General features: G+C 50.2%; 1 protein-coding gene and 3 long non-coding RNA genes across 5 annotated transcripts in view; 2 read left to right on the forward strand and 2 right to left on the reverse strand.

Annotated features, from left to right (window-relative positions):
* Positions 1 to 27,786, forward strand: part of LOC136586650 (uncharacterized) — a 274,484-nt gene that overhangs the window by 15,901 nt on the left and 230,797 nt on the right. The gene's annotated exons all lie outside the window — the stretch shown is intronic.
* LOC136586648 (uncharacterized) lies at positions 5,594 to 9,589 on the reverse strand. 2 transcript variants are annotated; one of them, XR_010787309.1, is made up of 3 exons: positions 9,094 to 9,589; positions 7,870 to 7,977; positions 5,594 to 6,068 (listed from the first exon to the last, which is right to left on the reverse strand). It is a non-coding gene; the product is annotated as an uncharacterized lncRNA (long non-coding RNA). The 2 variants fall into 2 exon arrangements; XR_010787308.1 differs by lacking the exon at positions 9,094 to 9,589 and having other exon boundaries at positions 7,870 to 9,087.
* LOC136586649 (uncharacterized) lies at positions 9,608 to 14,639 on the forward strand. Its single transcript, XR_010787310.1, has 3 exons — positions 9,608 to 9,966; positions 10,642 to 10,713; positions 11,940 to 14,639. It is a non-coding gene; the product is annotated as an uncharacterized lncRNA (long non-coding RNA).
* On the reverse strand, positions 15,430 to 27,332 carry LOC136587015 (ER membrane protein complex subunit 3-like). Its single transcript, XM_066585421.1, has 5 exons — positions 27,239 to 27,332; positions 16,664 to 16,768; positions 16,257 to 16,338; positions 16,113 to 16,192; positions 15,430 to 15,587 (listed from the first exon to the last, which is right to left on the reverse strand). The coding sequence occupies exons 1-5, from the start codon at positions 27,330 to 27,332 to the stop codon at positions 15,430 to 15,432; spliced, it is 519 nt and encodes a 172-aa protein (XP_066441518.1).

A 27,786-nucleotide genomic window follows, 5' to 3' on the forward strand; every position in this document is an offset into this window, starting at 1 on the left:
GTATGCGCATATCAGCAGATGCAAGCGAAAACCTGCAAATATGCGCCAAGTATGCGCATATCAGCAGATGCAAGCGAAAACCTGCAAATATGCGCCAAATATGCGCATATGAGCAGATGCACGCGATGAAAATTTGGGCAGATGCAGCAGCTTACCTCGCTGAGTGATGTCAGGTGGGGTCCGAGCGAAGCGAAATTCTTCTCGAAACGCATCCAAACGTCAGGATCCTCTCCACACGTAATTTTGCAATAAGGCGCACAAATCTGCAAAAAAAGACAGGTTGCGCCAGGTGGCGTCGCGCAAATCTCAGATGACGTACTCACCACACGTAGCGCACAAATCTTGGGTGTTGTCTCCACACGTAGCGCACAGCGCACAAATCTCAGGTAACCGCGTCTCCACACGTAGCGCACAGCGTAGCGCACAGCGCATTAATCTCAGGTAACCGCGTCTCCACACGTAGCGCACAGCGTAGCGCACGGCGCACAAATCTCAGGTGACCGCGTCTCCACACGTAGCGCACAGCGTAGCGCACGGCGCATTAATCTCAGGTAACCGCGTCTCCACACGTAGCGCACAGCGTAGCGCACGGCGCATTAATCTCAGGTAACCGCATCTCCACACGTAGCGCACAGCGTAGCGCACGGCGCATTAATCTCAGGTAACCGCGTCTCCACACGTAGCGCACAGCGTAGCGCACGGCGCATTAATCTCAGGTAAACGCGTCTCCACACGTAGCGCACAGCGTAGCGCACAAATCTCAGGTAACCGCGTCTCCACACGTAGCGCACGGCGCACAAATCTCAGGTAACCGCGTCTCCACACGTAGCGCACAGCGTAGCGCACGGCGCACAAATCTCAGGTAACCGCGTCTCCACACGTAGCGCACAGCGTAGCGCACGGCGCACAAATCTCAGGTAACCGCGTCTCCACACGTAGCGCACAGCGTAGCGCACAGCGCACAAATCTCAGGTGGGTACTCACCACACGTAGAGCACAAATCTTACTCTCCCATCTCTTGTAAATTGGGGAAAAGGCTCCAACCATCAGCTTGCTTCCTCCGTAGATCAATACTGTTCAAAATCCGCGGGCAAATGCAAGGCCCGGTGACGTCACAGCCCACGTGACGCGCGGGCACAGCTCATCGTGCACGGCAATGCGCGGGCACGCCGCTGTGTCACGTGGTGCCGATTCCAGCCAGCTGATTGGCTGAATCGGCCGCGCTGTAGAACTGCGGCAGAATGTGTTAATATGCCTACCGGGAGGCATATTACCAAAGGAGGCCTGAGTTCTCCTATGGGGCCGATTCAGCCAATCAGCTGGCTGGAATCGGCACCACGTGACACAGCGGCGTGCCCGCGCATTGCCGTGCACAGGATTGTGCTGCCTGAGTTCTCCTGTGCGGCCGATTCAGCCAACAGCGGCGTGCCCGCGCATTGCCGTGCACAGGATTGTGCTTTGCCCGCGCTTTCACATGTTCAGTGCCTTGCCATGCACTCGTGTGGACACAGGATTGTGCCTTGCCCGCGGTTTACATGCCACTCGTGTGTGGCACAGAGAGTTATTGATTTGGCAGGTATTTTTTGTGCTTTTTGGCAGGTATTTTTTGTGCTTTTTGGCAGGTTTTTTTTGTGCTTTTTGGCAGGTTTTTTTTGTGCTTTTGCCAAAGGTGATTATTTCTTTTGCGCACGTGGATTTGCCAGCGGAAGTTTTACATCTTTTGCGCAAGTGGATTTGCCAGCGGACGTTTTACACAGGACTACTAAAAGCCAAGGTAAGCTGCTGCATCTGCTCATTTAATTGCGCTCTTACTTCCCCTGCGCGCATTGGCGGAGAGGCGGCCAATTCTGCATGCCGCTGCATTGTCCACGAGCGCGATCCCCAGCATGCCGCTGCATTGTCGCCGCGATCCCCAGCATGCCGCTGCATTGTCCACGAGCGCGATCCCCAGCATGCCACTGCATTTTCGCCATGCCGCTGCATTGTCCACGAGCGCGATCCCCAGCATGCCGCTGCATTGTCCACGAGCGCGATCCCCAGCATGCCGCTGCATTGTCGCTGCGATCCCCAGCATGCCGCTGCATTATCGCCATGCCGCTGCATTGTCCACGAGCGCGATCCCCAGCATGCCGCTGCATTGTCGCCGCGATCCCCAGCATGCCGCTGCATTGTCGCCGCGATCCCCAGCATGCCGCTGCATTGTCGCCGCAATCCCCAGCATGCCGCTGCATTGTCGCCGCAATCCCCAGCATGCCGCTGCATTGTCGCCGCGATCCCCAGCATGCCGCTGCATACATGGTCGCCGCTGCATTGTCCACGAGCGCGATCCCCCAGCATGCCACTGCATTGTCGCCATGCAGCTGCATTGTCCACGAGCGCGATCCCCAGCATGCCGCTGCATTGTCGCCGCGATCCCCAGCATGCCGCTGCATTGTCGCCGCGATCCCCAGCATGACGCTGCATGCATGGTCGCCGCTGCATTGTCCACGAGCGCGATCCCCAGCATGCCGCTGCATTGTCGCCGCGATCCCCAGCATGCCGCTGCATGCATGGTCGCCGCTGCATTGTCCACGAGCGCGATCCCCAGCATGCCGCTGCATTGTCGCCGCGATCCCCAGCATGCCGCTGCATGCATGGTCGCCGCTGCATTGTCCACGAGCGCGATCCCCAGCATGCCGCTGCATTGTCGCTGCGATCCCCAGCATGCCGCTGCATGCATGGTCGCCGCTGCATTGTCCACGAGCGCGATCCCCAGCATGCCGCTGCATTGTCGCCGCGATCCCCAGCATGCCGCTGCATGCATGGTCGCCGCTGCATTGTCCACGAGCGCGATCCCCAGCATGCCGCTGCATTGTCGCCACGATCCCCAGCATGCCGCTGCATGCATGGTCGCCGCTGCATTGTCCACGAGCGCGATCCCCAGCATGCCGCTGCATTGTCGCCGCGATCCCCAGCATGCCGCTGCATGCATGGTCGCCGCTGCATTGTCCACGAGCACGATCCCCAGCATGCCGCTGCATTGCTATGTGTGGAGACGCGGTTACCAGAGATTTGTGCGCTGTGCGCTGCTACGTGTGGAGACGCGATTACCTGAGATTTGTGCGCTGTGCGCTGCTACGTGTGGAGACAACACCCAAGATTTGTGCGCTACGTGTGGTGAGTACGTCACCTGAGATTTGCGTGACGCCACCTGACGCAACCTGTCTTTTTTTTGCAGATTTGTGCGCCTTATTGCAAAATAACGTGTGGAGAGGATCCTGACGTTTGGACGCGTTTCGAGAAGAATTTCGCTTCGCTCGGACACCATCTGACATCACTCAGCGAGGTAAGCTGCTGCATCTGCCAAATTTTTCATTGCTTGCATATGCTCATGTGTACATGCATGCGTGCCTGTATGCGTACATGCCTGTATGCGTACATGCATGCATGCCTTATGCGTGCCTGCCTGTATGCCTATGTGCGGGCATGCGTGCCGTATGCGTGCGGGCATGCGTGCCGTATGCGTGCGGGCATGCGTGCCGTATGCGTGCGGGCATGCGTGCCTTATGCGTGCGGGCATGCGTGCATGCCTTATGCGTGCGGGCATGCGTGCATGCCTTATGCGTGCATGCCTTATGCGTGCGGGCATGCGTGCATGCCTTATGCGTGCGGGCATGCGTGCGTGCCTTGTGCGGGCATGCGTGCGTGCCTTATGCGTGCGGGCATGCGTGCGTGCCTTATGCGTGCGGGCATGCGTGCGTGCCTTATGCGTGCGGGCATGCGTGCGTGCCTTATGCGTGCGGGCATGCGTGCCTTATGCGTGCGGGCATGCGTGCATGCCTTGTGCGTGCGGGCATGCGTGCCTGCATGCATGCCTGTGTGCGTGCGGGCATGCGTGCCTGCATGCATGCCTGTGTGCGTGCGGGCATGCGTGCCTGCATGCATGCCTGTGTGCGTGCGTGCCTTATGCGTGCGGGCATGCGTGCATGCCTTATGCGTGCATGCCTTATGCGTACGGGCATGCATGCCTTATGCGTGCGGGCATGCATGCCTTATGCGTGCGGGCATGCATGCCTTATGCGTGCGGGCATGCATGCCTTATGCGTGCGGGCATGCATGCCTTATGCGTGCGGGCATGCGGGCATGCCTTATGCGTGCGGGCATGCCTTATGCATGCGGGCATGCCTTATGCGTGCGGGCATGCCTTATGCGTGCGGGCGTGCGTGCCGTATGCGTGCGGGCATGCGTGCGGGCATGCGTGCATGCCTTATGCGTGCGGGCATGCGTGCATGCCTTATGCGTGCGGGCGTGCATGCCTTATGCGTGCGGGCATGCGTGCATGCCTTATGCGTGCGGGCATGCGTGCATGCCTTATGCGTGCGCGCATGCCTGTATGCGTGCGCGCATGCCTGTATGCGTGCGCGCATGCCTGTATGCGTGCGCGCATGCCTTATGCGCGCATTATGCGTACACGCATTATGCGTACGCGCATTATGCGTGCGCGCATTATGCGTGCGCGCATGCCTTATGCGTGCGCGCATTATGCGTGCGCGCATTATGCGTACGCGCATTATGCGGACATGCACGCGTGCCTGTATGCGGACATGCACGCGTGCCTGTATGCATGCATTTATGTATAGATGCACGCATGCGTGTACATGCATGCAGATGCATGCATGCATAGATGCACGCATGCATGTATGTATGTATAGATGCATGCATAATTCTTCTGACCTGGTTGGGGGAGTAGTGGTCATTGTAAGTGGGTTGAGCGGATCTAGGAATCAGTAATACTGGTGGGATGTGACTGTTAACCTGCTGATTTCTCGTCATTTCCTGCAGATCTGACGTCCTTGAGAACGGGAAGGCTGCCAGACAGTGAAGAGACCCTCGTCGTTCAGCAATCTTTAAACCCTTCTTTTAATGAACTGTTTTTTCCCAGTGACTCCCTTGTTTTTAATACGCTTTTTAAAAAAAATAATTATGACGGAGGATCCTGAAAAACTGCGCAATATTTTACTGCAATGCAGTAAACAGAAAAGACCCATAAACACAGCGGCCTTTTGTCTATGTCACAAAGGCTGCTAGGTGTCATAATTAAGGATGAGCGAGTATACTTGCTAAGGTACTACTCGTTCGAGTAATGTGCCTTAAACGAGTGTCTCCCTGCTCATCCTTAAAGATTCGGGGGCCGCCGTGAGGGAGAGCGGGGAGGAACGGAGGGGAGATCTCTCTCTATCTCCCCTGCGACTCACCTGTCAGCCGCAGCGGTCCCCGAATCTTTATGGACGAGCAGGGAGATACTCGTCTAAGGCACATTACTTGAACGAGTAGTGCCTTAGCGAGTATACTCGCTCATCCTTAATTATGACACCTAGCAGCCTTTGCAAACTTGGATTGGTGTAGGAAAACTAAGTGTTCCTCAAAATTCTGAAAAGTAATGTTAAATTTGTACGTCTCCTAAATGGAAAAAATAAATGTACAAAAGTTTTAAACCGTGCTTCCAGAATAAAGTGAGCAGATGGAAATCTATATGTTTGCAGAGATTTGTACAGTATGTTTGCACTTATTTTATATATGACATTTGACAATGTGAAAAAATGAAAATTCAAAATTGTGCAAAGTAGCAATTTTAATAAATATACACAACTTTTAACAGTCCTTTTTTACTACCTAACAGAAGTACAACAAGGGGAAGAAAAAAATGTCACAGTCACTTGGATATGCAAAACCTTTACGGACTTATGATATGTCAAGTGACACATGTAAAGTTCCAAGTTTTCAGTCTGTCACTAAGGCGCAAACAGGCTTGTTCTCTAAGGGGATAAATAGCTTAGTGTATAAACTGTGAACCGACTAACGAGGGACAGTGAGCAGCATCACATGCAACCTGACAATCTTCATCGTACTGCTCCATCAGATCCTGATGATGGATTTCCATAGCAGGTGATGGGCCATTTCCAGCTTTTAAGCGTCCTCCGGAGCCAACATCTGGGAACTTTTGGCTCTCTGGTGATTCAACTCTGTGGTTGTGAGCACCGGAAACGGTTACCACAGTGCAGTATTCTGACCAAAACGTATCAGCTGACCTAGAAGGAGGAAGAAAAAAAAAATTAACCCTGCCTGCAATTGGCTTAATTCCGTGGGTTTTCCTAGTTCTTGCACTGTCCCTGCTTTTCTTCACTCCTACTTTAATAGATAAAGACATCGTATTTGGACAATTGGTATGTTTCTCCGAAGGTTGGTGCAGTATTGGGATGGAACCTGTACGTTTGCTTAAAAAAAGGAATTAAATGCTCAAATCTAATGTTATGTCTTTTTCGCCCAATAAGACGAATTTAACACAGCAAGTGTGTGAGAGAGAGAGAGGGGGTGGCTGAGTAAGTGGGTGAGCATACATGCATGTATACATACATGCACGCATACAGGCATGCATGCACACAGGCACGCGTGCGTGTACGCATACAGGCACGCGTGCGTGTACGCATACAGGCACGCGTGCGTGTACGCATACAGGCACGCGTGCGTGTACGCATACAGGCACGCGTGCATGTACGCATAAGGCACGCACGCATAAGGCATGCACTCACGCATAAGGCACGCACGCACACAGGCATGCACGCACGCACACAGGCATGCATGTACGCATGCCCGCACGCATAAGGCATGCACGCATGCCCGCACGCATAAGGCATGCACGCATGCCCGCACGCATAAGGCATGCACGCATGCCCGCCCGCATAAGGCACGCATGCCCGCACGCATAAGGCATGCAGGCACGCATGCCCGTACGCACAAGGCATGCACGCATGCCCGTACGCACAAGGCATGCACGCATGCCCGTACGCACAAGGCATGCACGCATGCCCGCACAAGGGCATGCACAAGGCATGCACGCATGCCTGCACGCATGCCCGCACGCATAAGGCACGCACGCCCGCACGCATAAGGCACGCACGCCCGCACGCATAAGGCACGCACGCCCGCACGCATAAGGCACGCACGCCCGCACGCATAAGGCATGCCCGCACGCCCGCACGCATAAGGCATGCCCGCATGCCCGCACGCATAAGGCATGCCCGCATGCCCGCACGCATAAGGCATGCCCGCACGCATAAGGCACGCACGCCCGCACGCATAAGGCATGCCCGCACGCCCGCACGCATAAGGCATGCCCGCATGCATAAGGCATGCCCGCACGCATAAGGCATGCCCGCATGCCCGCACGCATAAGGCATGCATGCCCGCACGCATAAGGCATGCATGCCCGCACGCATAAGGCATGCATGCCCGTACGCATAAGGCATGCACGCATAAGGCATGCACGCATGCCCGCACGCATAAGGCACGCACGCACACAGGCATGCATGCAGGCACGCATGCCCGCACGCACAAGGCATGCACGCATGCCCGCACGCATAAGGCACGCATGCCCACACGCATAAGGCACGCACGCATGCCCGCACGCATAAGGCACGCACGCATGCCCGCACGCATAAGGCACGCACGCATGCCCGCACGCATAAGGCACGCACGCATGCCCGCACAAGGCACGCACGCATGCCCGCACGCATAAGGCATGCACGCATGCCCGCACGCATAAGGCATGCACGCATAAGGCATGCACGCATGCCCGCACGCATAAGGCATGCACGCATGCCCGCACGCATAAGGCACGCATGCCCGCACGCATAAGGCACGCATGCCCGCACGCATACGGCACGCATGCCCGCACGCATACGGCACGCATGCCCGCACATAGGCATACAGGCAGGCACGCATAAGGCATGCATGCATGTACGCATACAGGCATGTACGCATACAGGCACGCATGCATGTACACATGAGCATATGCAAGCAATGAAAAATTTGGCAGATGCAGCAGCTTACCTCGCTGAGTGATGTCAGATGGTGTCCGAGCGAAGCGAAATTCTTCTCGAAACGCGTCCAAACGTCAGGATCCTCTCCACACGTTATTTTGCAATAAGGCGCACAAATCTGCAAAAAAAAGACAGGTTGCGTCAGGTGGCGTCACGCAAATCTCAGGTGACGTACTCACCACACGTAGCGCACAAATCTTGGGTGTTGTCTCCACACGTAGCAGCGCACAGCGCACAAATCTCAGGTAATCGCGTCTCCACACGTAGCAGCGCACAGCGCACAAATCTCTGGTAACCGCGTCTCCACACATAGCAATGCAGCGGCATGCTGGGGATCGTGCTCGTGGACAATGCAGCGGCGACCATGCATGCAGCGGCATGCTGGGGATCGCGGCGACAATGCAGCGGCATGCTGGGGATCGCGCTCGTGGACAATGCAGCGGCGACCATGCATGCAGCGTCATGCTGGGGATCGCGGCGACAATGCAGCGGCATGCTGGGGATCGCGGCGACAATGCAGCGGCATGCTGGGGATCGCGCTCGTGGACAATGCAGCTGCATGGCGACAATGCAGTGGCATGCTGGGGGATCGCGCTCGTGGACAATGCAGCGGCGACCATGTATGCAGCGGCATGCTGGGGATCGCGGCGACAATGCAGCGGCATGCTGGGGATTGCGGCGACAATGCAGCGGCATGCTGGGGATCGCGGCGACAATGCAGCGGCATGCTGGGGATCGCGGCGACAATGCAGCGGCATGCTGGGGATCGCGCTCGTGGACAATGCAGCGGCATGGCGATAATGCAGCGGCATGCTGGGGATCGCAGCGACAATGCAGCGGCATGCTGGGGATCGCGCTCGTGGACAATGCAGCGGCATGCTGGGGATCGCGCTCGTGGACAATGCAGCGGCATGGTGAAAATGCAGTGGCATGCTGGGGATCGCGCTCGTGGACAATGCAGCGGCATGCTGGGGATCGCGCTCGTGGACAATGCAGCGGCATGCTGGGGATCGCGCTCGTGGACAATGCAGCGGCATGGCGAAAATGCAGTGGCATGCTGGGGATCGCGCTCGTGGACAATGCAGCGGCATGCTGGGGATCGCGGCGACAATGCAGCGGCATGCTGGGGATCGCGCTCGTGGACAATGCAGCGGCATGCAGAATTGGCCGCCTCTCCGCCAATGCGCGCAGGGGAAGTAAGAGCGCAATTAAATGAGCAGATGCAGCAGCTTACCTTGGCTTTTAGTAGTCCTGTGTAAAACGTCCGCTGGCAAATCCACTTGCGCAAAAGATGTAAAACTTCCGCTGGCAAATCCACGTGCGCAAAAGAAATAATCACCTTTGGCAAAAGCACAAAAAAAACCTGCCAAAAAGCACAAAAAAAACCTGCCAAAAAGCACAAAAAATACCTGCCAAAAAGCACAAAAAATACCTGCCAAATCAATAACTCTCTGTGCCACACACGAGTGGCATGTAAACCGCGGGCAAGGCACAATCCTGTGTCCACACGAGTGCATGGCAAGGCACTGAACATGTGAAAGCGCGGGCAAAGCACAATCCTGTGCACGGCAATGCGCGGGCACGCCGCTGTTGGCTGAATCGGCCGCACAGGAGAACTCAGGCAGCACAATCCTGTGCACGGCAATGCGCGGGCACGCCGCTGTGTCACGTGGTGCCGATTCCAGCCAGCTGATTGGCTGAATCGGCCCCATAGGAGAACTCAGGCCTCCTTTGGTAATATGCTACCGGGAGGGGAACTGGTTACCGTGAGCGCCGCACGGCATGCTGGGAGATGGAGTTCCAGACTGCCGAGAGTGGTCTACTCGCACGCTGTAGGAACTACATTTCCCACATCGCATTTCGCAGCTGATGTCCTAAACCGGTAACGCAGAAGTGTAGGAACCCTCTGCCTTTGTGTTCCGCAGCACTTCAGTAGCGTTGAGGATTGCAGCAACCTCATTGGTTGTTAGGCACCACGTGGATACATATCGTGCAGACAGATACACTTACACAGCTGTGCACGAGAAGCATGTGCTAAGAGAGAGGAGAGCTGTGCTGAGAGATGCGGCCATGCTTTACTCCTGAGAGGAACGTAGCTGCTGCCTAGGTAAGCTGAGAGGAAACTTGAGAAGCTGCATGTGGGCATGTATGGTGATGATTGTTCAGTTTTCTAGCATGTGCTCATTTTTGGATATTTGCATGTTTTCTCTGCCTTGGTAAGCTGCTGCATGTGGCCATGTTTTCTCGTGCTGAGAGGGTGTTTTGTTGCATGTACGTGGCGTGCTAGTTCGTGTTTATGCAATTCATATGGTACATGTCATGCGTGTATGTGGTATGTTAGTGCATGTTTATACAATGCATATGGTACGTGTCGTTGCGTGTGCATGTTTATGCAAACGTGCTGCCAGGTGGGGCATCGACGCCACCCGCTGCCCTTCCTCGCTCCTCTAATGCCATCTGCTTTACTAGACCGATATCCCTGCAGGAGTATTTCAGCACCGAGTGGGATCTACTGCTGGAGGGCAGAAGAGCCCAACGCTACTAGATGGCGGTAATAAAGGGCAGTCCGTTGTATCCCCATCTGGGAGGGCTGGGCGACAGTCAGTATGACCACCATACACCTCCCATAGGGGTTGTCACCCAGCTTTCCTAGAGTCCTGACTGTCCCTGCAGCCTACTCCTGCACAGTGGGAACACCTCGTTGCTTAGATGTTAGACGTGCCATTCATTGCTGTACGAAGTCGCCCAGAAAGAGTCTAAATTCTTGCAGTTTTTTTTCCAGCTACTTCCATCTTTGCACTGAAAGAGATCCATCTGGAGGAAGAGAACAAGATTTGGGCGGCCACGGAATCTGGTAAGACCCCTTCCAGGACTGGCTAGACCATTGTGCAACTACAAGCCTGCTGGGACTTCCACCAAGGATGTATAATGGCAGGGACCGGCCACCAGGCAGCTGCTAAAGGACACCCAAGAAGAATAGAATCCGGTCTTACCCCAGCATACACGCTACATGCAAATAAACCAGGAATACACGCATGCCGTCCCAGGATGAAGGGTCATACGGCCCTCAGACTCCGGTGCTGATGGTACTAACCAACCTGATGGTACTAACCCATACTACAAAACCATAAGACCAAAACCCAACGCGCTTCTCCCATAGGTAATAGTTGGGGTCATCGGGGAAGATTCATAAGGATGGACTTGGAGGGCAGGAAAGTCTCCTATTCCCCACGATGTGGACATCGTGATGATGGAGGCTCATTAGAGATTTATAGGGTTCCAGCAAGGTTGGCATCTGTTGGGTAGGGGCGCACTTGTCAGGGCGATGGTAGGTCCTGTATAGGGTCAGTGTGTTATCAGAACATATAGGCCGTCCGTTATCTGTGTGTAGTACCATCAACATCTGAGTCGACAAACGGCGAGTGCTGCAGTAATACCGGCCGTATGACCCTTCACCCTCGGACGACGCGTATTTCTTGTTTAATCTCATTTTGTGTGAATATTGGGATAATAATGGTTTTAAAGTATCTGTAAATAAAGGTTTTGATTCTTAAAGGGGTTTGCTGAGACTTGTAGTTGCATACTTGAGCCTGGATGCAATTAACATATGCTCAGCAGTTTTTAAAGGGGTTGTAAACTATTGATAGCCTATCCACAGAGTAGGCCATTAACAGTAGATCTGTGCAGGTCGCCTAAGACTCCCAACATTGAACTGTTGGCTGGGCTCATGCACTTATCCACTGAGCTGATTTCTGCATTAAGCAGACAGCTCCATTCCCACTACAGTGGCCAGGCTTGGTATTGCAGGTTAAATTCTCATTGAAGTGTATGGATGTAATGCCAAGCCTGGCCACTGCAGTGGGATTGGTGCAGTCTGCTTCCTACCAACATCAGCTCTGTGCACTGGCCCATAGAACAGCCTATTAAGCATTGATATCCTTATTCTGAGGATAGGCCATCAATAGTTTACAACTGAACAACCCTTTTAAGTATTCCAGAAGAGCCATTCAGTGAAGGCAAGCAGAGGTCTGGAACACAATGACAAGTGACATAATAGTGACTCTTTGTTTCTGTTTGCAGTTCACATCCAGTCTCGGAGGCCCAGCCTTGTTCTTGGTTGAATACTTGGAGAGTCTGTTTTTGACCCAGGAATTTGGCCCTACAGCTGAAGGAGCCTGAGGCCGGGCAGAGTCTGACTTGACTGCTCTTTTAGCCTTCAGTAGGTGGACAAGTGGACATTAAGCAGTGCCAGAATGTGGCATCTCCAATACCCATATTATCTTTCCCGTTGCCGTGCGGACACTATGTGCTGATCTGCTGCTGTTCCTCTGGGGATGTCTTTGCCACACCCCCTGCCATGTGTGCTGCCCCTCCTACTCTACTCCCAGCCATACTAGGATGTGTTTAGTTTCTCCATCCTGAGGAGAGCTGATGACTTAACTCAAGACCCAGACTTCTCTATATGGCTCTGGTGGAAGGGGGGGTCTGAAAATGGCCATTAGGAACGAGCAAAGGGGGAAAACTGATGCTCTGGCCAGACTCTACTCTTAGAGCAAGGTGGGGCTGCAGGAAGAACGTGGTGGGAAGTGAGGAGGACTTGTTACAGTTGGCCTGGGTGAGCGGGGGTTGACTTATCCCGCACTTGCAGGAGGAGGAAAGAGGTGTCAAGTCGCTTTTCTCAGGAACCTGATTGCAGGACTGTGCCTGAGGCAGGAGTCGGTATTATAGAGGGGGCTCAAGCGACCTCTCGGCTGCGTGCAGGTACCAAAGCTTTGCATTCTTTGAGAACAGAAAGGATGAGCGTGAACTATATGTAATGTATACACGAGCGGCTCTTCCCTACTCTCATCCCTTTTTAGTTTGCCACCCGGGGGAGGAGCAGGGAAAAGGCCCCACGCCTCCTGCTACATATCAGATGTATGAACAACTAATAAAACTGTGAAGCAAAAATTTGCCTGGTCTAAGCTTGTCTTATGACGGGGTTGGTGTCGCCCCTTCAAGGTAAAACACCCATGAAAGCCACGGGGCGAAGAACATTGTTATAACGGAGGTGAGACTAGGGGGTGCTGGAGCTTCTCTCTAACCCCTACACTCCCTATGATGTACATTTATGTCCTGGGGGGTGCGAGGTTTGTATGGAGCAGAATTGGAGTTTGGTGGCGCTCCATACAATGCGGATGCTGACCTTTGAAGCCACAAGGCCTTTTCTAGGACCGTCCGGAATCACAAAAATAGAGTCTGAGCACCAGAAAGTGGAATAGATTCTCAGAGCGCGAACATTGACCTGGAATGCCACCACCTTCAGTAGGACGGAGGACCTCCATGTCCTGGTGTGCTACAGTGAAGCGAGGCTTGGCTGAGAAGGCTGCGAGCTCTGAGACTCAACGAATGGAGCCAACCACCACCAAAACACCACCTTGTGTGCCAAAAGGTGAGCTGGGAGATCTTGCATAGGTTCGAAGGACGTGATAGAAATGGCTCTCGGATCAGGTTAAGGTCCCAAGGTGGAATTGGAGAGTGATAGGGAAGAGCGGCATGAGCAACTCCCTGTACAAAGGTGACACTTTCGATGCCGAAGGGGAAAAGGATGGACAAGCCCCAATACCAGTCCTTTCAGGGAGTTAAGGCCCATGCCTAGATCTGCCTGGAGAAAAGAGTAGTTGGTAAAGAGAATAAAACGGGGTGTGAACCACGCTGTTTGCACCAGAGGAAGAGAGCTGTCCAGACCTGGTGGTAAACCCTGGAGGAGGAGTATTTCCTAACTTTCATCATAGTCGGGATGACGGGTTCCGTAAAATACCGAGCCCTCACGATCATGGCTTCAACCTCCACCAATAGGGGGACTAGAGTAGTTGTCCGTCCTAAAAGGACTTGTGATATCACCGCCGTGATAGCGAAGGAGTGAGAATAATTACATCATGGTGAAGAATACTCGCCCATCCGTAGAATGACTCCTGTAGTCCAGCAGAGTGCGCCCCAGGGCTTGCCTACCCTATGTGGAGGGAGGCTCTTGTTGGCAGAGCATGCTATGGCTGGTGGGTCACAGTTAAACTGGTGTTAAACCTTTTCTTAAGAGGGTCGGGGCATACAACAGGGTGGTTGGCTCCTCGCTTGCCATATAATGCCAAACGAAGTCCTAGAAACTGGACTGAAGACCGGTTACAGAGAGTTCTGCTGCCTATGGACACTAAGTTACAACTGATTAGCCTGGTGCCTGCAGAGGTAGTGTAGCTGGTAGAAAAAGTGCCAGCTCCTGCTTAGTGTTCGACCCTAGTGGCATCAGCTATACCCCTCGGTCTACATAGTATGTTAGGCTAAAGGGAGACAATGTCCATCTAGCTCTGACTGTTTCTACCCCGCATTGTTGATCCAGAGGAAGGCAAAAAACCCTGAATGAGGCAGACTTCCAATGCAACATATGAGGAAAGTACTTTCTACCCACCCCACCAAAAAAAAAAAATTATTTCACCGGTGTTTTTTGCAATTTATTGTTTTGCTCACAGCGTGGTGTAAATAATGTTACCGTTAGGGCTCTTTTACCCTGGTGCTTTTTACCGTGGCATTTTGAACGCTGCGGTAATTGCAGTATAAAGCACCCATGGATCTTAATGGGGCCCTGCAGACATGCGTTCGATCGCAGCACAAGATGGCACTTTCCAGCATCCCAATTTTGAGCGCTGTCTGCTCTATTTTTCAGCGTTTAGCACACCCTCACCATGATGGGGATAGCTAAAACATGCTGTCTGCGTCCAAAAATAAATTCAAATTGTGGCGGCCTGGTTTTTTTTTTTTTTGTTGGAAACTCTCATTTTTACATTTTAAGTTATATGACTTTTATTTAAAATTTGGGGTTTTTGCATTTTTAAATGTATGGAATTTCCTGTGCTGGATAAATGTAATATTTTATCGTACGGGTTGTTACGGATGTGATATATATATATATATATTATAATTATAAAAAAAATTTTTTTTGCTTTTATCTTTTTCATTATCTAAAGCCTTGTGTGAAGGGGAAAAAAATGTAAAAAAAAATTCTGCAGGGTTAAATAGTAGAGAGGAGTGATTAGTCAAAATTTCCCTTTTTTAGGGGGGGGGGGCTCATCTGTGATAATTTGAGAGCAACTATTCTCTCTGCTTGATGGGAATGTGATAACACGCCCCCCCCCCCTTCCTGTAAGAGAGAGAATCGCAACTAGTCTCCCCTCCAGCTCTGCTCTGCACATGCTGGCTGTAAATGGACATGTGCGATAACTGTGAAGTGTAAACACGGGCAACGAGAGACCGAGCGGAGCTTTCATGCAGACTCAAGTATCGCTGCGCTGCATCAGCCAACCATCCAGCCACTGTGAATGGAGGCGGCTGCAAGAGATCTCTGGCCTCCCGTGTAAAAGGGCCTTAAAGGGGTTCTGTTATTAAAAAACAAAAAGATTCTATACTTGCCTCTTCCGTCAGTCCACTTACCTCCTTCTCCCCGCCGATCTTGTCCTGTCTCCTGCAGTCTGGGGGGGGTGTAATAGAATTTTTTTAAATGACAAAGCCCCTTTAAGTGAGCACAGCCCCTTGGGTACTCCTAAAAGTGGGCAGCAGGGGGCGACATACATGAGACTTCCAGAAGCAAGGACAACCTGCAGAGTGCCTGTATAACAAGCAGCTGATCAAGAACTATTCTCTGCCCCCTCCACGTGGTCGACGTCATCTGGTCCTGCATGATGCGGCTCTGGTCAGCAGCTGAATGGGAAAAACAAGCCCAAGAAGTTAACTTTACCTAAAAAGGGTTTACAGAAGACCCTATACTGGGTGGTGCACAGCCTGTGGCTCTCCAGCTGATGCAAGACTACAACTCCCAGGATGCTCTAAGGGCCTTTAGCTGTCAGGGGTTGCTAAGAGTTGTACTTTAACTGCTGGATTCAGAAATTGTAACCCTTGAAGGGGTCGTCTCATGAAACTACTGTATGTTTTGGACTAAAGACACTCTTAACAATTAAAAAAAATCTTGCTAAAAAGTGTGCGAGTCTTTTGGGCTGATGGCAGGAGGGTCTGACATTGCCAGACCCTTCTGGCTGCTTCTACAATCGGGCATATCACATCGGCCACTGCCAGCAGTCCAATTGAAATAAACAGGGTGGCAGTCACCATGCTGGACCGCCATTCCTTGGGGTTCAGTAGGTGGTCCAAGCTGTTGGACCCTCACAGATCCCTTCAACTGTTGCTAGCAGGAGGGCAGTTTAGGCTGGCGGTGGTTCTGTAACTTACCGTTGTCCTGTCCCAGGATCAGTGTGTACATTCTCCGCAGGCCGAAGATGTTGAGGAAATACCAGGAGGCAGAGCTGACCCTACAAGAGAGCCACAGGTCAGGCCGAGCCCCGCTGCAGTGAGTCCAGCAGGAGGTGTGCTCACCAATATGCGTCCAGAGACACGAGCTCAATGCCCCACTGTAACATTGGCTTGAACCGCAGCGTCAGGGGGAACAGAACCTTAGCTGGAAAGACAAGAAACGTAACTTGTGCTCTCCGTTAGCCCTGACTAGCGCCGCCCTTCAGGCAAGAATAACAATGTGAACTTGTCCTTAATATCTTCCTCCCCTACAGAGATATGAGCACATCCGGCTCCAGGCCCAAAGCGTAAGGCTGCACTGTTGACAGCTCTGGACAGCATCTCCATGACAACGGAATGCTTCAGTAGTGCAGCCTTAGGCTTCCAGTGATCCTGCCTCAGTGTAGGAGAAAGACAATAAACAAGCGGTTTCTACATCTTTTTCTGCCTGAAAGGACCTTTTAAAAAGCAAAGAATGTGGCGAGTCTTACTGGTGAGGAAGTCTGAGAAGGCCAAGTTGATCCAACCACCGATGAGGATCATGGGGAGGACAGTGGTGAGGTTGCTCTTCATCATCTCTGTCATCATTGAGGGATCTGCACAGGGGCAGAAGAAGAACATGAAGCAGGGGTCCAGAGAGCAGGGGTTGGCGCTGAGGGAGGGGAGGTCCCCGAAGAGCAGGGGCCGCTGCTGGGGGAGGGGAGGTTGGATACAGGATGTGATATGCTGGGCATGGAGGCTCTAGTACCCTGTTGTACTGCCTCTAGCTACGATACAAGATGTGATACGGGCAGGCGTGGAGGCTCTAGTACCCTGTTGTACTGTGTCTAGCTACGATACAAGATGTGATATAGCCGGGCATGGAGGCTCTAGTACCCTGTTGTACCGCCTCTAGCTTGGATACAAGGTGTGATACAGGTGGGTATGGAGGCTCTAGTACCCTGTTGTACCACTTCTAGCTTGGATACAAGATGTGATACGGGTGGGTATGTAGGCTCTAGTACCCTGTTGTACTACCTCCAGCTTGTACACAAGATGTGACATAGCCGGGCATGGAGGCTCTAGTACCCTGTTGAACCGCCTCTAGCTTGGATACAAGATGTGAGATGGGCGAGCATGGAGGCTCTAGTGCCCTGTTGTACCCTTTACACCTTAGATACAAGATGTGATACGGATGGGCACGGAGGCTCTAGTACCCTACTGTACCCCCTTCAGCTTGGATACAAGATGTAATACAGATGGGCATGGAGGCTCTAGTACCTTGTTGTACCTCCTCTAGCTTGGATACAAGATGTAAGATGGGTGTGCATGGAGGCTCTAGTGCCCTGTTGTACCTCCTCCAGCTTAGATACAATATGTGATAGAGGCAGGCATTGTGGCTCTAGTAACCTGCTGTACCCCCTCTAACTTGGATACAAAATGTGAGACGGGTGGGCTTGGAGGCTCTAGTACCCCATTGCACACCCTCTACCCCTCTAGCTTGGATGCAAGATGCAATACGGATGAGTATAGAGGCACTAGTAACTTGTTGTACTCCCTCTAGCTTTGATGCAAGATGTTATTTGGACGGGCATGGAGGCTCTAGAATGTCTGAAGAAAATTACGACATAGTAGGACAAACAGAAACATGGCTTGATGATACATGCGATTGGGCAGTAAATTTACAGGGTTACAATTTCTTCAGAAGAGACTGTGGGAACCAGAAAGGGGTAGGGTATAAATGTATGTTAAATCCTTCTTAATGCCGAGGTAACAAGAAGATATACCGAGAGGGAAAAATAACAAAATTCTGAAAGAGGTTTTCTATAGGCCACCAAAAATAAAAGAAAAAACTTTAAACTTATTAATAAGGCAAATAGAAGAGGTGTCAAAATGCAAAGAAGTAATTATTCTGGGAGACTTTAATTATCCATATATAATATAGGAGGACGAAAGCTGCGAATCTCACAAGGGTGATAAGTTCTTGAATACAATTAAAGATAACTACCTTGCCCAACTGTACGGGAGCCAAGTTCAGGGAGGGCCATCAACCAGCAAACCAGACAGAATCATGGGGGTGCAGGTTGATGGACACTTGGGAAATAGTGACCACAATAGAATTAATTTCCAGCTGTCATTCAATAGGGAGCGACATTATCAGGGAGCGACCAATAAACTAAAACTTTAGTAAAGCAAAATTTGATCAGCTCAGAACTACTATCGGTAACATTAATTGGGACAACATCCTAAAAAATAATAGTACAGGCGACAAATAGAAGAAATTTAAAAAACATCCTAATTTCCTCATGTGAGCAGTTCATACCCTCTAAAAATGAAAGAACTACAAGTAAAAGGAAACCAATGTGGCTCGACAAGACTGTAAGCGGGGCTATAAGCAAAAAGAAGAAAACGTTTAAATTATTAATGCAAGAAGGCAGTGAAGAAGCGCTAAAAACATACAGGAAAAAAAAAACAAATTATGTAAGGAAAAGATAAAAAGTGCAAAGGAGGAGGCAGAAAGACTGATTGCCAAAGAGAGCAAAAATAACCCTGACCTATTTTTCAATAATATAAACAGTAATTGGATTTGCAATGACAGCTCTGGACCTTTAACAAGTAATGCAGGAGAAATCATAGAAGATGAGGGGGGGAGGCGAATCTATTAAATAGTTTTTTCTCAAGTGTATTCACGAAGAAAAAAGAAATTTCACACGAGATGCAGGGGAATAAAACTACCCCCCCCCCCCACCCACACACACTATATCATTTGCCTAACTCAGGAGGAGGTGCAGAGTCTGTTTAAAAAAAGATTAAAATCAAGAAATCCCTGGGCCCAGATGGAATACACCCAAGGGTTCTAGGGGAACTAAGTGACGTGGTAGACCGCTATTTCATATATTTAGGGACACAATTGAGATCCTGGAATACCTCAAGGAAAACAACGGTATAACTCCTCATCAGCAAGGGTTCATGAGGGGTCGACCATGTCAGACGAATTTGGTTAGCTTCTACAATGAAGTCAGTTCTAGGCTGGACCTGGGAGAGTCTATTGATCTCGTATATTTGGATTTTTCCAAGGCATTTGACACCGTGCCACACAATAGGTTGATATAGAAAATGAGACAGCTCGGTCTAGGTGAAAACATGTATAGCTGGGTAAAGAACTGGCTCGGAGATAGAAAGCAGAGGGTGATAATAAATGATTCATACTCTGATTGGGCCACCGTTGCTAGTGGGGAGCCACAGGGTTCAGTATTAGGGCCCATTCTGTTCAATATATTTATCAATGACCTGATAAAGGGACTGCACAGTAAAATATGGATATTTGCAAATGATACGATATTTTACAAGGTACCATGTTTCCTCGAAAATAAGACCTACCCTGATTTTTGGGAGGCTTAAATATAAGCCCTACCCTGAAAATAAGCCCTAGCTGCATTACATTAAAAAAAGGAATACTTACCTACAGGCTTGGTACAGGTCCTCCTGCTGCTGTCCGGAGCTCCGTCGTGCGTCCTGCAGTCCGTTCACCCACAAATGTAAGGTTATGCATATGGGCAGGAGAAACAATGTCACCAATATACACTTAATGGGGTACTGCTAGGGAAAAGTGATATGGAAAAAAACCTAGGGGTACTAGTGGACTGTAGACTTAATTGGAGCAATCAATGCCAGTCAGCTGCTGCAGAAGCAAATAAAGTCTTGGGGTGGATTAAAAGGTATAGGGCGATGGATGAGCACATTATTCTTCGACTATACAAGGCACTTGTTGGGCCTTACACGAAATACTGCGCACAGTTGTGGACACTGCTGCTCAGGAAAGATGTTACAGTGCTTGAGGGGGTTCAAAGAAGGGCAACTAAATTAATCGACGGAATGGGAGGACTGGAATACCAGAGAGGCATCCAAATTGGGATTATTCACCCTGGAAAAAAGGCGAATGAGGGGCGACCAAATAACTATGTATAAATACATTGGGGGGCAATACAAGGATCTCTTCCCATGATCTGTTTATACCCAGGACTGCGACGGTAACGTGGGCATCCGCTACGTTTAGAGGAAAGCAGGTTTAATCACTAACATAGAAGGGGGTTCTTTACTGTAATAGCAGTGAGACTGTGGAACTCTCTGCCTGAGGATGTGGTGATGGCAAAAATCGATTGAGGAGTTTAAGAGGGGACTAGATGCGTTTCTAGAGCGCTAGGATATTACAGGATATAGACATTAAATACCCAGCAGGGTTGTTGATACGGGTCTTGGAGTCAGCTAGGAACTATCAAAACGTTGATTCAGGAATTATTATGATTGCCATTATGGAGTCCGGAAGGAATGTTTCCCCCCAAATGGGCTAATTGGCATGCCTCATTGTTTTTGGTTTTTTTTTTTTTTTGCCTTCCTCTGGATCAACAAGGATGGAAACCGACTGAACTAGATGGACATTGTCTCTCTTCAGCCTAGCATACTACGTTACCCTGTTGGGCCTCCTCTAGCTTGGATACAAGTAGTGATACGGGTGGGAATAGAGGCTCTAGAACCCTGTTGGGCCTCCTGTAGCTTGGATACAATTAATTATACGAGCGGGCATAGAGGCCCTGTTGTACTGCCTCTAGCTTGAATACAAAAATGTGATGGGAGGCTCTAGTACCTTGTTGTACCGCCTCTAGCTTGGATACAAGAAGTGATGCGGGTGGACATGGAGGCTCTAGTACCCTGTTGTACCGCCCTTTAGCTTGGATAAAAGATGTAATACGGGCGAGCATGGAGGCGCTAGTACCCTGTTGGTCCGCTTCTAGCTTTGATACAAGTGGTGATACAGGAGGGCATGGAGGCATACAGGTTCCCTATGGTATCCTTCGGCATATCCCTCTCCATTTGCTTTAACTGAGCCTGTAGATCGTGCAGAATTGTCGGCTGTCAAAGTTGGTGTCCCAGATGTTATCATACATGTTCTAATGGCGATAAATCTGGTGACTGAGCAGGCCACTGAGCAGGCCACTGAAGTGTGACAATGTTGTGGAGGCATTCCTGTGACCCCTTTGTGTGTGCGGCCGAGCATTTTCCTAGTGGAAAGTGCCTCTTGGCAGCCGCCATGAGAGGAACACATGTGGCTGCAGGATGTCCTAAACATATCACTGAGCTGTCATTGTCCTTCGCACCACTACAAAGTGTGACTGACTATCCTATGTGATGGGCCCCCTAGCCCAGTATTCCCCAACTCTAGTCTTAAGGGACCGCCAACAGGTCATGTTTTCAGGGTTTCCTCAGTGTTGCACAGGTTATGTAATAATTGTCAGTGTCTCACACATTGCCACAGGGGTTCTTACCCTAGGATATCCTAAAAACATGACCTGTTGGTGATCCCTGAGGACTGGAGTTGGGGACCCCTGCCCTAGACCATCACACCAGTAGTGGGGGCAGTGTGGCGCTCGACAGCAAAGGTAAGATTGAGGCGCTCACAACTAGGTCTCCAAACATGGACATGGTGGTTGTCAGTACCCAAGCTAAGCCTGGATTCATTGCTGAAGACAACCCAGTTCCACTCTGCAGCATTCCAGTTTAGTTGTTCATGACACCACGGCAAACAGCGGCGATGGTAAGTGTCAAAAGCAGTACATGTAATGGGCACTGTGAGACCAAATGCCCTTCAGTCAAGTGCTTGGAAATAGTTCAGACAGACACAAAGGTCTGTAACGATGGTGCTGCATGTCTCTGGCTGGCAGACAACAAAACAGTTGGAGCTATTCATGCTTGTCGGATGATGAGACAATCCTTTCTACTAGTGGTCGTTCGAAAGCGTCCTGAGACCAGTCGCCTTGTGTGCCCTCACATATCCACTGGTCCAAACACCTCATAAGTCTGGTCAGAACGGCCCAGGTGGCGGCAATTTATTAATATGACCATCCAGCTTCTCACATTCCTTATCACGTTGTATGATTTTTACCTCCATTGTTCTAAAAAGGACAGGGCCGCTTCAAAATAGACAGCGTGCAGATTTTGACTGCTTTTTGGATGCGGAAATGCTGCAGAGTGTCCTCAGCTAAACTTTCAGTGGAAAATTTTGCAGCATTTCCGCATCCAAAAAGCAGTCAAAATCTGCACATTGTCTATTTTGAAACAGCCGCGCAGAAAACAGGTCTCGCAGAGGCCCGCATAGAAATGTCACTCCTGATGCGCCGACTCCGCTCTGTGCATGTGCCGGCTGGGTGGCAGCCGCCACATCACAGGGAGGAGAAGACGTGGAAGAAGGTGAGCCGCACTGCTCACTGCAGGGGCACAGGTCGGGTCCTGCTGCGTGATGTACTAAAGATGTCAAAGTTTGATCCATCAGTCCATAAGACCTTCTACTCTTCAGTTGTCCAATGGAGCCGCTGTTCGGGCCACACAAGTCTTTTCTATATTGCAATCTTAGCAGTGGTTTTCTTACTGATACTCTACCTGTCACACCTGCAGACAGAAGTCTTCTTTTCCCAGTTGCAATGGCAACTTGTTTATTTTTTTGCTGCATTAAGCTGTGCTTGAAGATTTTGTGCTGTGAGGTGCAAATCCTTCAGCACCGCAGGGATGTGAGGATGTTTCCACATGGACACACGGCCTGATATTGCCCACACCAGTGTGAAGCCGGCCTTATATAAAGGGGCTGGCTGCTTAGTACTGTTCTTGCAAAAGGAAGCAGATGCAGGGCGTCAGGCTTACAACCTCGTATTTATAATAATCTTTATTTATATAGCGCCAACATATTCCGCAGCGCTTACAATACAGGGGAAATAAAACAAGAAGTAATCAATTCATGGAAACAGGGGGGGTGAGGGTCCTGCTCCAACGAGCTTACGTACTACAAATAGTGGGGTGATACAGAAGGTAAAGGGGCTGGAGATGGGCACAGTATAGCAAGATGGAGAGTGAGGGATGCTATACACACAGACAATGGTCAGGCGGTATAATGGCGGAGTCGGTATGACTGCAGATGCTGGTTGATTACGGCGAGCATGAGCTGCAGTCGGTAGGACAGGGAGCATATTATCAGGCAGAGTTCAGAGGGGTTTGGTTTAGGGAATATGGTATGCTTCCCTGAAGAGGTGCGTTTTTAGAGGACGCCTGAAGTTTAGTGTGTCAATGATTGCCCGGCTATTTTTTGGTAGCGCCTTCCAGGGGACAGGTGCTGCTCTGGAGAAGTCTTGGAGGTGGGAATGGGAGGTTCGAATTAGAGGGGCACTTAGTCTGATTTTGTTAGCAGAGCGGAGGGCGTGGGCTGGGTGGTGAATTGAGATGAGGGAAGCAATGTAGGGTGGGGCGGTGCTGTGGAGGGCTTTGTTGATGGGGGTGGTGAGTTTAAATTGTATTCTGTATTTGACGGGCAGCCAGTGCAGTGACTGGCACAGGGCAGAGGCGTCCGAGTAGCGGCCGGGCAGGAAGATGAGCCTGGCTGCCACATTCAAGATGGATTGGAGGGGGGAGAGTGTGGAGCAGGGGAGGCCGATCAACAGCGAGTTGCAATAATCGAGCCAAGAGTGGATGACTGTAACAGTGAGTGTTTTTAGCATGTCCACGGTGAGAAAAGGGCAGATTCTAGCAAGTTACCCTGTTCGGGCAAGAGATTGGATGTAGGAGGTGAAGGAGAGATCAGAGTCGAATATGACCCCAAGGCAGCGGGCGTGCTGTCTGTGAGTTATATTGGTACCACACACTGAGATGGAGATGTCAGGATGAGGTCGGTTAGTAAAGGGCGGAAACAAGAGGTCAGTTTTTAAGAGGTTCAGTTTTAGGTAGAGATAGGACATGGCGTTACAGACAGCGAACAGACAGTCGGTGGCATTCTGGAGGAATGTTGCTATGATGTCCCGGGAGGAGGTGTATAGCTGGGTATTGTCAGCATAGAGATGGTACTGAAAACCAAATCTCCTGATGGTCTGTCCAATGGGGGCTGTGTAGATGGAGAAGAGGAGGGTGCCGAGGACCGAGCCCTGGGGTCCCCAACAGCAAGGAGAAGAGGAGGGAAGGTGCAGCCAGCAAAGCAGACACTGAAGGAGCGGTCGGATAGGTAGGAGGAGAACTAGGAGAAGGCACTGTTCCTTAGTCAAATGGAGCAAAGCATACTGAGGAGGAGTTCGTGGTCAATAGTGTTGAATGCTGCAGAGAAGTCGAGGAGGATCAGTAGGGAGTAGTCTCCCCTCGCTTTGGCAGTCAGGAGGTTGTTTGACACTTTAGTCAGGGCGGTTTCTGTCAAGTGTAGGGGGCGAAAGCCAAACTGTAGAGGGTTAAGAAGAGTTTTCTGAGATACCTTGAAAGGCGAGCGTAAACCAGGCATTCTAGTAGTTTAGAGATGAAGGGAAGGTTTGAGATGGGTCGATAGTTGGCAGCATTGGTCTAGTCAAGAGTCGGTTTCTTTAGAACTGGGGATATGATAGCGTGTTTGAATGAGGAGGGGAAAATGCCAGAGATCAGAGAAAGATTGAATATAGTGGAGAGATGGCAGATAACCACTGGGGAGAGGGACAGGAGGAGGTGTGAGAGAAGAGGGTCACTAGCACAGGTGCTGGGACGAGCGGAGGAGGAGAGCAGTCTGGAGCCTTCTTCCTCTGTCATTGGTCTAAGTACAGACAGTGAGCAGGAGCTAGATGCAGTACTGACGAGACTAGGGTCAGGCTAGTCTGGGATTGGGAGGTTATTTCCTGCCGAATGTCGTCAATTTTCTTTTTCTTTATCAGTAACATGCAGTGTCGCTTTGACTGCTGGGGGAGCCCAGGGTGCCGGTGTGGTTTAACTATGGGGTTCAGGGCAGCCCGCTGGATTGAAATATGGCGTCTTTAATAGGTTTAATCCTGCATGGCGCACTACATGCATCAGATGGCCTGACACCCTGTATCTGCTTCTTTTTGCAGAATAGTACGAAGCAGATGCCCCCCTCAATATAAAGGTGTGCGAGTAGTTGTTCATCAGTACCTTGCACATGTGCAAATTGCTCCTCCATTTGGCAGTCTGGCTTTCTGCATGTTGAGGAATGTGATCTTTTTACCTCATATCAATATATTAGTAAACGTGGCTACACACTGGCAATAAAATTGTGCGATTTTCATGCAATGCAAAAGTAAAGACGTAGAACTATGAAACCAATGATTTTCAACTGTTTTTCACATTTGCGATGTTTTCACTCGTGATGTTGCAAGAAAAAAAATGGCATGTCTTTTCTTTTTGCGATGTGCGATTTTTATTTATTTATTTTTTCATCTCCCATGTTTCCGTATGGATCATTTGAGCGAAAATCGTTGCGTCTAAATACGTGGCCATCGTGCACTTTTTGTGCCCTGCTAGCTGATCATTAAATTCAGGCCAACCTAAAAATCAGTGTGTGGTCTTATCAGGAGTTCTCCACGGGTAGTGCTGTTAGCATTGTTTTCCATTGGAGAACAAAGGAACTGAAAGCAGATAAGAGCCCTCAGGCTATTACCTGCATTCAGATAAAGGTTTCATTTGCACGCTAATAAGCTATTAAGTAGCTGAGTAGCTACTTAATAGTTTATGCAAAATGATTGCTCAAAGCTGTCACTTAATGTATCAGTTGAAATGCTTCAGGTCCAAGACTAGGTGACCCAACCCATCCCTTTTTGGAACCACAAACAGGCTGGAATAAAAAACCCTCAAGCAATCCTTCAAAAAGCTACAAAAACGTTGACTCCTTGATCAAAAAGTGACTGAACTGCTAAGAGAAGTGCAGAAGCCCTTAAAGGGGCAGTTGGCAATGCCAAATGGAAAAACTGATCTGGGGCAAAGAAACAAATTCAATTTCATAGGCTGAGACTACCTTGCACATCCAGGAATCTTTTTTTTTTTTTTAAATTCAAATATTTTTTATTGAATTTTCCTTGTCCGAAGACGTTTAAATAACAATACAAAACACTAAAATATATCCCAAATAGTCTCTCACACGCCGCGAGGATAAGTCCGCTGTGCTCTTGATCCACTCTTCTTGTTTCTAAAGGATTTTACATCCAGGAATCTTGGACATGTGAGAGCCAAATGTCCTGAAAAGAAAAAAAACCACAGGAGACACCCTCCTGTCCTAGGTGTTGGAACGGCCCTTCATGCAGATAAAGACTTAACTGAGGATAGGCTGCCAAGTTAGACATGGTTTGAAGAAGAAGGTTTTTGTTCTTCTGACCCTGTGAAGTTTGTTGGGCTGTTGCAAGAAAAGGAAAAATTCAGCCTTTTCTTTTTGGTAGTGGACTGGCAGTTAAAAAAATTTTTGGGTGAAGGGGAAACTTTTTCCCCACCAGTGGCCTCCAACACTATTTCAGCCAGAAGACTGCCAAACAGGCAAGAACCCACAAAAGAGATGTCAGAAACGCCTTTGAAGTGGTTAGCCGACTAGCATTTCAGCCATAATGGTCTGCGAATACCCACAGAGAGATAAGATAAGCGTGGCAGCAGCCTAGCTGCATCTAAAAAGACTTCAAAGATTTTTTTTCCTCTTCTTGGGACAGTTGCTAGAACATATCTGCTAATTCTGACAGAATGCCACAAGGAGCTTTGCTTAACCAAGAGGATGTGAAAACAGGCCAAAGAGCTGACCCTGCTGCTTCAAAGGAGGATTTTGGGTTGATCCTACAATAAAACAGCATCCACTATCAGTAATATTTTATCAGACTAGAGCCCCTAGTGTCTACTGAAGGTGCAAAGACCACTTTTTCACAAATTCTTCCGAAAAAAGACATCAAGGTGCTTTGGCTTGAAAAAGCGCTTTATTAATGCATTCCACTCCTTCGTGAGGACTTCATCAAACTTGGCATGGGAGAGGAAAGCTTTATGCAAACGCTTGGGACATCTGAACAAGAACATCTCTGCAGATGGGGAGGGTTCCTTAGCCTTGACTTGAAGAGTCTCTTTCATGGCCACATCATATGAGGCTGTTTACCATAGAGAAAACCTTGGAGAATTGTTCTACATTAAAGGATGAATGCAAATTCAAAATCTCACTCTGAAGAGGTGTCATCCTTAGGATTTCTGCGCTTGTCTCCATGGCAGACAGAAAAAGCTGGCTAAGAGTAGGATCTGTAAAGTATTTAGGGGTCTGCCTCATTTATTAGGCCTACCCCATGGTAGTTCTGCAGTTGAAGATTCCTCACCATCAGTCACCATTAGTGAGTTCTGGTTCGCCGACCTGTCCAGAATCTCCACAACGGACATGGATGCCCTGGTGAGGGCCAACACTGACAAGGACAGAGACTGCGCCAACTTCGGTCTGGAACCCAGTGGGGGCTGAGCAGTTGCTGCCCCAGGGGAATGATTACGGATAAGGTTTAGTGACAATTAGTACAAAAGGGCTCCAGCTGACCACCGCAATTTTGTATTACAGGGAAGCAAGCACAATGTATGGCTATGGTCATTCTCTGCTTGAGGACTTCCCCTGTGGGGTCTGACAAAGTAATTGCATAGTATGCTGTGTGCAGGGGCTACTACAAGCCAGATGTGTGAATAGTGAATGATAGCCCTATGCTGTGTCCTGTCTGATGTAGTGACTGAGAAACTGCAGGCGGGGTGGGCTGGAGGGGAAGTCGCCAAGCACAGAGCTTGCCGGTTTCTAAAATGGTCCCTTAGGCAACTGTTAAGCCAGTTGAAGAAGAGGCCAGAAAGAGACGAA

The sequence above is a fragment of the Eleutherodactylus coqui genome, chromosome 12 (assembly GCF_035609145.1).
Source record: "Eleutherodactylus coqui strain aEleCoq1 chromosome 12, aEleCoq1.hap1, whole genome shotgun sequence".
Lineage (NCBI taxonomy): Eukaryota > Metazoa > Chordata > Amphibia > Anura > Eleutherodactylidae > Eleutherodactylus > Eleutherodactylus coqui.

Bases quoted from the DNA above. Each gene is read 5' to 3' on its own strand.
- LOC136587015 (XM_066585421.1), bottom strand. From the start codon at position 27,332: ATGTCCGTTGTGGAGATTCTGGACAGGTCGGCGAACCAGAACTCACTA. The intron at 16,769-27,238 runs GTAGGCCTAATA...GCCCCTGTGCAG, and splicing joins AACTGCAGAACTACCATGGG to ATCCCTCAATGATGACAGAG. The intron at 16,193-16,256 runs GTGAGCACACCT...GCTCTCTTGTAG, and splicing joins GTGTCTCTGGACGCATATTG to GGTCAGCTCTGCCTCCTGGT.